The following is an 11,905-nucleotide window of genomic DNA, read 5'->3' on the forward strand; positions in this document are numbered from 1 at the left end:
AGGCCTCTGTCTTTTTTAATAAGCTTACATATTGTATTTCTTGCTGGTAGTTTTTGAAATCCTTCAGTCAAGGTAAAAGAAGAGCACCTTGCAGTTAATGGAACTGCAACTGTTTAGGCATTTTCAGCATTATTGTACTCAGTTTATCTAAGGGTCAGATTACTTACATGAACATTAATAGTGTGTGTGTGTGTGTGTGTATACACACACACATACATACACACACACACACACATACACACACACACATACATACACACACACACATACATACACAGTCAAAATCTTCTGACACAGATCCCTGATAAATTACTATCTTTAATTCGTTCCAATTATACTTTAAGAGCAAGTCTGGGAATTGTCTTTGCAATTTTTTTATTTGTAATTCCAGAATGTGGTCAAGATCTGATGTTGTCCTCCTTCTGACAAAAGGATTTCCAGCAGAGGAACTAAAGAAAAGAAAATCTGAGAAACCCTCTAGAATAAGTTTCCAGGAGACACAGGGCACATCTAAATGGATTACTTTGGTTAATGTGAGGATGGGTCAGACCCAAAGCAGTTAAATCATGCACAAGGCTGATCTAGATTAACCCCAGGCAAAACTACTGGTCATGGGGAGAAAACCAGAACCTGAGTTCTGGTTATGTAACACTGCCTGAGCTCTGTGAGTGTAGCATTTCTCTGAATGAAGCAGAGAGTGTTTGAAGATTGGGACATCCATAGGGAGACCAAGGTGCTTGTTTATAAAGCTACTGTCCTCCCAACCCTGCTATACACCTGTGAAACGTGAACTGTCTAGTGTCTACAGACGTCACACTCAACTCCTGGAACGATTCCATCAGCGTTGCCTCCAAAAAATCTTATAAATCTCTTGGGAAGACAGGTGGACAAATGTCAGCGTGCTGGAAGAAGCAAAGACCACCAGCACTGAAGCAATGCTCCTACTCCATCACCTCTGCTGCACTTGCCATGTTGTCCTAATGCCCAATTACCATCTCCCAAAGCAGTTGCTATGCTCCCAACTCAAGAATGGGAAATGTAATATTGGTGGACAGGAAAATAGATTTAAAGATGGGCTTAAATCCAACCTTAAAAACTGTGGGATAGACACCGAGAATGTAGGAAGCCCTGGCCCTTGAGCATTCCAGCTGGAGGTCAGCTGTGACCAGCAGTGCTGCAGAATTCGAAGAGGCATGAATGGAGGGCTTAAGCGAGAGGAAGGCATGTCAAGCTAACCCTGACTGGGACCACCTTCGAACTGGAAACCAATGTCTTCACTGCGGAAGAACATGTGGATCATGAACAGGTCTCTACAGCCACCTACGCATCTACGATCAAGACACTACACTTGGAGGGCCATCATTCTCGAGCTACGAGGGATCACCTAAGTACTGTAAGTGTAATAAATAAATACTGCATTGAGCACCTCTGATATCACACTTTCATTACCACAATTGTGCTGATTTGCCAACCTATGACCCTGCAATCCTAGCTTTGTACACTGTTGTAACTTTGCCTTCCAACACTACTACTATTCCTTAGATGACAATATTAATTTTAGCACAATTGTGCAATTCCAGCATTTCTTTAAAATGCAAATATAAAAATTAAATATAAAGGAAAATGAAAATAGCCAGTTTGGGAATAGGAAGGGGGAGGGGGAGAAGAAAGGACTCAACCCTCTAATGTTACTTTCCTTCTTTACTTCCAGCACAGAAGCCGAAAGGACCAAGGTGGGTTGATAAGAATGTTGTGGAACTGGGAGATATTGACGTGTTTTATCCAATAATAGGTAAAGATTGGACAATCACTGGGAAGTGGGAAAATTAGCAGCTAGATGTACATAGTATAATGTGATAGAGACCAGCTTAATTTGCATGAATCTTCATGAATTTCAATTTCAAAGGACGCAATGGGTAATTCTAGCAATTCTATTTCTCTCTTCAAGAAAGTATCCAAAGCTATACATCTTTCAAAAACTGCAGTTCAGACCTTGTTCTGTACCAAATATTTGTGTGGAGTTTTATGCAGAATATTTTCTACACATAATTATTATTTTCTGTGCAAAAAATTTGCACAAAATAAGACTTGAACTGTGAAGATTCCCATCACTCCAGGACTCTACATCAAAGCTTTCTGATACACAAGAAACAAATTTTTCAACAATTGTTCATATTGTTTTGAATTTTTTTTAATCTCTAGGGGAAGGGGAAAAAAAATCTATGTAGCTTATATCTTTTAATTTTTGACAGAGGGGTAGTGTCTTGTTTATATTTAAAGACCTATATTACATCTCACTATTTTTCCATGTATGACTACTTAAATAGCTATACAGGCAGATATATATTTTGGAATAACTTCGTTAAGTTCTCAGACCCCATCTATATTGCCATATAAAATCCAGATTATCTTTGAACTGAATTATATGTCAGTAAAGACTCATATAATCCAGTTCAAAGCAGATAAATGTGGATTATATGCTTCAATCTAGATTATATGGCAGTGTAGATCCAGCCTCACTATCTCCTGACAGAGACTGACATCAGTATGGAGACACTCCAAGTAATTGGGTTGGCATGGCAATATCAAAACAAAAATGGCAGCTGACTGTGAAGAGTGGGCTGCCATGTGGAAACGGTTTTTAGCAGTCTTCACATCAATAAATAAAAAATTACCTTTGAATTTACCCTTGGTTAAAGGAAAGATTTTCAAGCTGAACTGACCCCAACTGGTGATGCTTGCCTTCATCTGAGGCTTATTAATAAAGGATAAAAAGATATGGAAAATAACAGAAAGACAGGAAGGTGAATGGATCAGGAAAAATGCACACATACTCTCGTATTGAAATAATGACACAAATAGAACTGCTGCTGTCTCCCTCCCTTCTTTTCCTCCTTTTTTTTCCTCTGGACTCAACCCAATACTCATTCTACACAGGGCCAAAGACAGACATAAATATGCATTTGGCTAAAGTATTCTAAGTGTACACCTTAATAAGTAAATTAGGAATATGGAAAACAGATGTTCACATCTCTCAGTTGTACTGGTACATTAATCAGGGTGCTACATATAATTGCCTGCAGCTCTTTGTTAAGTGAATACTTGGCAGGAAATTTAGGCCTTATTCCTATTGTTGGTCCCAGCTCGACTACTTTCACTGAATCCATGCAACTTACAAGTGTCACCTTTCCATTGATTCAATGGGTATACTCTACATGGAACAATAAATAGGATTGGGACCTAAATGTTATATGTAAAAGTAAGAGAAACCTGGAAAAAGTCTCTCAGACATTCCTGCAGATATATGTGCCTTCTAAGATTTTAGAAACAAGAAAATCACAAAGTGAGCTATAACCTATTCCATTTTGTGCCCAGTGGAAGTCAATTTCTCAGTAAGCACAGATGTATTAATCTCCAAATTGTGAAAAAAATTGTTACTCACCCCCCCCCCCCCTCACTATACAGTTATGTCACTATTATTCTACTTTAACTGTCATGATTCAATCCCATGGACTCCTAAGGTTTGTAGTTTGGCAAGTATGGAACAGTTAAAGTGGAGTTATAGTGCTATAATTCTTTACTGTGAATAGACCCTTGCTCTTTGTGCAGCTCTGAAATGATAAGTTTTTGATTTTATGCCAAGGGCTACATGAGGTTTTATGGGCTGTAGGTTGCTCTCACCTGCATATGAACGTTTACAGGCAAAAAATTGTGATTTGCCAAAAGATGGGCAGTATGTTTGCAGTGAACCACTGTTTTAATTCAAAATAGCTTCCAGGTCTAAATTTAACAAATTCTGATAGATTAGTCAGCATGTCAGGATTATATGCTATTACTGACAAAATCTAAGCATTAGTATTTAATAAAGCCACTCAAATAAGGCTTGCAGTAAGTAGCCTGCTAAGTAACTGGAAGATGCAGAGCAATTGAAGTCTGCCAAAATATATAGAGCAGCTGGGGAAAGCTGGATGCAGTATATTCAGGAAAAAATGCTGGATTTTATACAGCTAGGGGACTGGACAAAAGGGTATTTACGATGAGATTTCTGTACATATCATCTGGAAAGATAGTTGAAGAAACAACTCAAGACGATTTTAACATACTGCAAAATGAAAGCAGATGTACAACCCTCTTTTTTCCATAGCGTATTACAGAATAGTTGTTTATTCTTGTACTCATTCTGTATTTATTTCCTGCTCAATTCACAAGGTTCTAAATTATACAAACTAGGGCAAGGAGATCCTTCTTGCTTTTTATCATGCCCCATCTCAGTTTCTTCTGATGTCTTCAGATGTAGCTGTGACCAAGCCCTACTGAGAGGTGAAGTTTTAACAAACTTTGAAAATTCCCCAAAAAATTAGTGGATGGGTGGAACATTATGAAACTTGATAGGCAAAGAGTGATAAATATGTTCTACCACTGTAGCAAGTTTCACCGTAATTGCTTTAAAAATGAGGGAGAAAGAAGCCATTGAATTTTCCCCATTTATAGTAATTTAATGGGAAGTGAGGAGACGCCACATGCCTGCACTGAACTACATTTCCCAGAATGTATTGGGCTGGAGCAGCTATCTGTGGCATTGAGAGACAGTCTAATTATTATAATATATACAATCATGCAATCTGCAAAGAGGAGTCAAGGAAATAATAGTATATAAACCTGTGCAAAGTTATGTGGTTGTGTGTCAATATGAGGGAAGGTAAACCTGTCCCTCTCAGCCAATGAAGGCTGACAAGGGAAGGAGGGGGAGGCAGAGAGGATCTTTTTAAAAAGTTGTTTTTAAAAGCTTTAATAATTCCCTAAAATTCTGTGGATAAGTGAAACATTATGAAACCTAATAGGCAAAGCATGGTAAAAATTTGTCCTATTACTGTAGCAAGTTTCACCCCAATAGCTTTAAAAATAAGGGAGATAACAGACCCTGAAGTTTTCCCAGTAGTAACAGAGGAGCCATATGCCTGCTTTAAAACTACATTTCCCAGATGTCCCAGTTCCTCTCTCCTCATGACATTTCCCACCCCCTTTTGCCCTCATTCTTTCCTTATTAATAACATTGACCATCTTGACCAAACTTGGATGTTGCATGTCCTGGTTTTCATCTGTGAATTCTTGGAGGGTATGAGAAGTTTAAAAAGAGAGAGACAGCATAGTGTAGTGTAGTGGTCTGAGAGTTAGACTCCGGTTGTGGCTTGATTCCCCACTCAGCCATGGAAACCCACTGGGTGATCTTGGGCAAGTCACACACTCTCAGTCCCCAAAAGCCCAGTCAAACAGGAAATAGCACTTTCAAATCAGGAACAGATTTCTTTATTCAGAGGCTGATGGCCACCGGTCAGGAGTGGTTTGATGGTGTGCTATGATTTCTGTTCCTGTTCCTGTTCCTGGTTGAGAAATGTCATTTCCTAATTGGTTCTGTCATAAAAATATGCCAAAACTTTATTACACTGCCAAAACCTTGTCTTTGCGCAAGGGACATCGTTCCATAAATAGAACATTATGTTTTGTTGAGTCTCTCTCCACCAATTTAACAAAGTTTCAGCCACAAAAACAAAGTTCTTAAAGTATAACAATGACTTTCAAAGTAAAGACAACCCAATTAAACAGGAAGTAACACTTTCAAACCAGGAACAGATTTCTGTTATTATTAAAAATTGTTTTTTTTTTAACTTTGAAAATTCACCAAAACTCTGAGAAGTCAAATGTTCTGAAATTTGGTGAGTGAACAGTGGTAAATGTGTTCTACCAGTGTAGCAAGTTTCATCAGGATAGCTCAAAAAATGAGGGAAAGAGAAGCCCCTCTATTTTCCCCATTGCCAGTAATGTTTTCCTTCATGCGCATGTGCGTCTGCCTATAACAAGGTACAGTAGAGCCCCGGTTATCCAAGATAAATGGGCAGGCCCAATCTCAGATAACCGAAGGGCTTGGATAGGGCGAGGCCTCGCCGAGGGACATTTCCCCTGATCTCCCTCAGCCAGGACCTTGCTGGAGGACAAAGTTTCCTCCAGCAAGGGCCTGGCCAAGGGAGAACTGCACCACGCTTCTCATTTCTCGGAGGGACAGGCCTTGCTGGAGCAAAAGCCTGTCCCTCCAAGAAAAGTGGAGCACCCTCCGGATCTCCCTTGGCCAGGCCCTTGTTGGAGGAAAGATTTACAGCACTGCTCATGCTGCAGCAGCGCTCGTAGATTCCTTCCAAGGAGCGAGGCCTTGCTGAGGGACATCTCCCCAGATCTCCCTCAGTCAGGCCCTTGCTGGAGGAAAGAGTTTCCTCCAGCAATGGCCTGGCTGAGGAAAACCCGCGGCACGCTCCTGTTCCTCCGAGAAATGAGGAGTGTGCCGCAGGTTTTCCTTGGCCAGGCCATTGCTGAAGGCAACTCTTTCCTCTAGCAAGAGCCTGACCGAGGTAGATCCGGGGAGACATCCCTCGGCGAGGCCTCACCCCTTGGAAGGAGTCCATGAGCGCTGTTGCTGCAGTGATCGCAGGCCACTTCCTGGAAACTTCCTCCTCCCTCTCAAGCTCCCTTCGTGCGAAAAAAGGAGAGGAAGAGGAGGGGCACTTCCGAGACGCTTGCTCCTCCCTCTCCTCCTCACGAGCTCCCGAGCTACAGAGACTTGGTTAACCGGGGCACTACTGTACATATGAAGATTCAGAAGTTTTGGAAAGTTTTGAACATTCTGACTTCAAAATTCAGAAATGGCTTTAGAAACGAAGCGCCAGAGCCCCCTACTTTCGAACAGAATTTAGAACCATTTTTTTTCTGGATCACACATACCTAATAAAAGTGTGTGTGTGTGTGTGTGTGTATGTTATAATGTGTAACCATGCCTATACATACACACATGTGCATGAGCACACACAAAACTTATGTAAACTATTCACATTCTTTTTATTATCATTATTACTCCATAAGACAATATGTGTTTAGAGGGATGAATGATGGGTGGGCTGGGCAACATGGATGGGTTTTTTAATTATTGTGAAAAATTAATTAAGTATGGTGTGTATATGTGTGTGTGTGTGTGTGTGTGTGTGTGTATATGTGTGTATATAAGAAGACTTATATAAATAGTCTGTCGAATGAATGTGGAATGTATCACACAACACATGTACAACCATCAAGGTAAGAATCCATTGTTACTGTATTTTGCAGAATTGTACAAAATAAACTTTTGGAGGAATTTTAAAAAATACTTCTCCATAGCGTCAATACATCTGGCAAAATAGAAAATGACAAAGGTAGTTTTACACACCCCCACACACACTTTTCTCTAGTTGCCACCTTAATTTTCAAAATAAATTTCAATGTTTTCACACTTCTTGCATTTCTATCTGCCATGTAGATCTTTCTACTCTTTGATTCAGTACAAGCTGCTACAAATGAAACTAATTATTTTATAGTTTGGGCAGTCTGCCTGTTTGAATGCAAGACTTGGACAGCTGCCGCCACCTTGCAGACATGTGTTAACTTCAAACTTTATTCCAACAAAAGACAATTGCTTTCAGGGTGCTACTGAATCAGTGTTCAAAAAAAGTGTAAGGGCATGAACAAAGAAGCTACTGCTTGAAGGGGAAATGATACTTTTTCAGTAGTTATCTGATCTCTTAACTATGCTTTGGAAATGTGGCAACACATTTTTACCATTGTGATCTTATCAATAAGCATACTGAAATTTCAATGACAAGTTATCATTACAGTTTAAATTTCAAAATGCTTATACGGAATTTTCCATCATTATACAGCTTTGCTGATTCCATCATTTGATCAAAAATTGATGTGTCAGTCTATATGCATATGTATATACAGTAGAGTCTCACTTATCCAACACTTGCTTATCCAACATTCTGGATTATCCAACGCATTTTGTAGTCATTGTTTTCAATACATCGTGATATTTTGGTGCTAAATTCGTAAATACAGCAATTACTACATAGCATTACTGCGTATTGAACTACTTTTTCTGTCAAATTTGTTGCATACATGATGTTTTGGTGCTTAATTTGTAAAATCATAACCTAATTTGATGTATAATAGGCTTTTCCTTAATCCCTCCTTATTATCCAACAAATTCATTTATCCAACATTCTGCCGGCCTGTTTATGTTGGATAAGTGAGACTCTACTGTATCCAGAAGTTTATATGTTGTTATTGTTTCTATTGTTGAAGTTATTATAATATTTGTTTCTATCATTCTTTTCCCCCAGTTTGTGATTGAAAGTGTCTTTCAACAAATTTAGATGAACAGTCTTTGACAAAATACAATGTTAAAAAGTGATTAAATGATTAAAAAAACTAAAACCAGTTTAAAACATATTAAACACTCTCACACATGTATTCAGTACAATGATTAGCAAGATTCAGTGTACTGCTTATGTAAAATGGGCCTTACACAATAAATCATCAAATGCTTGGTGATCAGAAAAAGCTTTACTTGTATATGAAAAGAAAGTAGGGAGGGTGCAAGGCTAACTTTTCTGAGAAGGGAGTTCCAGCACCTGGGGTAGCCACTGTGACAGCCGTTTCCCATGGTCCCACCAGGTGTACCAGTGAGGATAATGGTGTTATGTGATTCTAGCTATCACAAGGACTGTGGGTTGGGAGCCTGGCATGTCTAGTTCCAAAGGACATACAGGATGAAGGGAATGATCAGATGCTTTATTCTCCTTGGCCAAAGCGGATGTCAGCAAAAACAGTGCTCCAAAACCTGCCATGCTGGAATTGCAAACATACAGGTTTATTTATAGCACTTTGACAGCCCTTCGAGATAAAGACACATTGCTGAACTAGCTGAACTAGCTCCTGATTGGTCCATGATGGTGCTGGCTAGGATCCGCTCACTGGTTGGTCTGGGGTTCTGTCCTTCATCATTGCTGTTTTTTTTCCAGCTATGGTGGGAAATTTAACAAACTGTCATTGGATTATTTTGAAGATTTGTGTCCATTCATTGATCCACCCAGGAGAGGGGTGCAAGCATAAAGGAATGCAGTGAGGCAAGAGATAATGGGTTGAAATGAGAGGCCTGCTGTTGTGCTGCAGAAGAGGCCACAAACATCTCCAGCCAGCCTGCCTGTTGCTGCCTCTGGACTCCTTGTGAGTAGACTGCAGCCCCGGGCCCTTTCCATCTGGGTGTGACTCAGCACTTCCTAAGAAGGACCATCTATAAAGCCTGAGTCCACAAGGCCCTGGCAGGGCTGAGAGGCCTGCTGTTGTGCTGCAGAAGAGGCCAGAAACATCTCCAGCCAGTCTGCCTGTTGCTGCCTCTGGACTCCTTGCCTACTGCCCCCCTCCCTTTTTCCCAGCGCTGGTGAGTGGACATAAGAAGGGAGGGAAGACTTTTAAAACTCCAAAGCCATCCGGAGGAAGAAGGCAGAGGAACTGACTTTAAAATCATTCTGTCTCTTGCTGCAGGCCTACTGCCCTCCTCGCTTTCCCCAGCATTGGCTATTGAACTAAGAGTCTGTCTTACTGAGGTCCACTCATTATTTATATATTGCTGCTATAACAATCTTTAAATGCTGTTATAATAACTATTATGCACTGTGGAGCCTGGTCCCCCTGACTAGTTTACTAAGTCTATCATCTCTAATTGGTCCTGCCCTGGCACCTTATAATACCATATTGCACCATATTGAATTAGTTCACCATCATAATCCCCACTGCCTGCCTTGCACTTTAGTCAGCTCAGACCCCTATACCTATGCTGCTCATGCACCCTCTGCACTTTACAACTGCATTTGCACTTTGTATTGTTGGAGGGGGGTGGGGGAGGCTGGAGGGTTATGGGGACTGCAGGGTGGGGGAAGGGAATGGGTGTGAAAGGATGCCAATCTATAACAGAAAACTAGTAAACCAAATAACATCGTTTGGACCAGGGGAAGAGAAAGGGAAAGGACAGTGTGATAGGGGAGGAGGGTGTTCTGATGGGTGGGGAGCCCCTATAGAGGTGGTGTCTGGGAGGGGGAGATACGGGAAAGGGAGACCAAATCATTTAATTCGGCCTAGGGTTTTTGGTAGGACATTAATAGTTCCAAAACGGTCTCCTGACATAGCTAATCTGGGTAGCCAGGATGGCGGTCCCTCCAGGTTAAAGGTGGTGCTGTTTAATGCCAGGTCAGTGAACGGAAAAACATCTTTCATCCAAGATCTCATCTTGGATGAGCATGTAGACCTGGCATGTATTACGGAGACCTGGCTGGACGAGATGGGAGGAGTTAATCTCACCCAGCTCTGCCCGCCAGGTTATTCCGTACAGCACCAGCCGAGAACTGGAGGGAGGGGAGGTGGGGTCGCGGTGGTCTATAAGGATTCCATCCCCCTGACCAGGTGCCCCGTCCCACAGTCGACCATGTTTGAATGTGTCCACCTGAGGGTGGGAGACCGGGACAGATTAGGGATTCTGTTAGTGTACCGACCACCCCGCTGCACTACAGTCTCCCTGCCTGAGCTAGCTGAGGTGGTCTCGGGCCTGGCGTTGGAGTCCCGGCGGCTCATAGTGCTGGGGGACTTCAATGTCCATGCCGAGACCAACCTCTCAGGTGCAGCTCAGGACTTCATGGCCGCCATGGCAACCATGGGGCTGTCCCAATTAGTAACAGGCCCCACCCACAGTGCGGGACACACACTGGACTTGGTCTTCTGTCAGGGATGGGAGGAAGGTGGCGGTGTGGAGGAGCTCACCATCGCTCCGTTGCCATGGACCGACCATCACCTGATCAGGTTTAGACTTACTGCGCCCCCCAACCTCTGCAGGGGTGGTGGACCTAAAATGGTCCGCCCCAGGAGACTTATGGATCCAGAAGGATTCCTGATGACTCTTGGGGAATTTCCCGCCTCCTCGGCAGGTGATCCTGTTGATGCTCTGGTCTCTCTCTGGAATGGAGAGATGACTAGGGCAATAGACACGATTGCTCCGGAGCGTCCCCTCTCGAGTAACCGAGCTAAACCAGCTCCTTGGTTTACTGAGGAGCTGGCAGCGATGAAGCGAAAGAAGAGGGAACTAGAGTGCGTGTGGTGATCAGGGTATAACGAGTCAGACCGAACACGGCTAGGCTCCTATCTTAGGGCATATGCCGCGGCAATCAAAGCTGCAAGGAGAGCCCACCTTGCGGCCAACATTGCGTCCGCACAGAACCGTCCGGCGGCGCTGTTCCGTGTCATCAGAGGGTTGTTAACTCCCACCAATCAAGGTGGGAGCCCTGATAACTCGGCAGCCCGCTGTGAAGCATTTGCTCGGTTCTTTGCGGACAAAGTCGCTCTGATCCGTTCCGACTTTGACACCATATTAACGGCAGTCTCCGAGGATGTAACGAGTGCACCTGCTTGTCCAGTTTTGTTGGATTCATTTCAATTGGTTGAGCTCGAGGATGTGGACAAGATCCTGGGAGAGGCGAGACCGACCACATGCATCCTAGACCCCTGCCCATCCTGGCTGGTGAGAGAACCCAGAGGGGGTTTGGCCGAGTGGGTGAAGGTGGTGGTAAATGCCTCCCTTCGGGAGGGCAAGTTTCCAGCGAGCCTAAAAATGGCTGTGATCAAGCCGCTGTTGAAAAAGCCATCATTGGATCCCACTCAATTCGGAAACTTTCGGCCTATTTCCAATCTCCCCTATTTGGGCAAGGTCTTGGAACATGTGGTTGCTTCGCAGCTCCAGGGTTTCTTGGTTGACACTGATTTTCTGGATCCGGCACAGTCTGGCTTTAGGCCGGGGCATGGTACTGAGACAGCCTTGGTCGCCTTAGTCGATGATCTACGCCGGGAACTGGACAGGGGGAGTGTGTCCCTGCTGGTTCTGCTGGACCTCTCAGCAGCCTTCGATACCGTCGATCACGGTATCCTTCTGGGACGCCTCGCGGGAATGGGACTTGGAGGTACTGTTTTGCAGTGGCTCCACTCATTCCTGGAGGGTCGG

At 43.0% G+C, this 11,905-nt stretch overlaps 1 protein-coding gene across 1 annotated transcript; it reads left to right on the plus strand.

Moving 5' to 3' along the window:
- The first annotated feature begins 9,116 nt into the window (after positions 1-9,116).
- LOC134298291 (uncharacterized) lies at positions 9,117-11,014 on the plus strand. The gene is made up of 2 exons (XM_062977952.1): positions 9,117-9,301; positions 9,406-11,014. The coding sequence occupies exon 2, from the start codon at positions 9,695-9,697 to the stop codon at positions 11,009-11,011; it is 1,317 nt and encodes a 438-aa protein (XP_062834022.1). The 5' UTR covers positions 9,117-9,301; positions 9,406-9,694; the 3' UTR covers positions 11,012-11,014.
- Positions 11,015-11,905: the final 891 nt, after the last annotated feature.

The sequence above is a fragment of the Anolis carolinensis genome, chromosome 4, assembly GCF_035594765.1.
Source record: "Anolis carolinensis isolate JA03-04 chromosome 4, rAnoCar3.1.pri, whole genome shotgun sequence".
Lineage (NCBI taxonomy): Eukaryota > Metazoa > Chordata > Lepidosauria > Squamata > Dactyloidae > Anolis > Anolis carolinensis.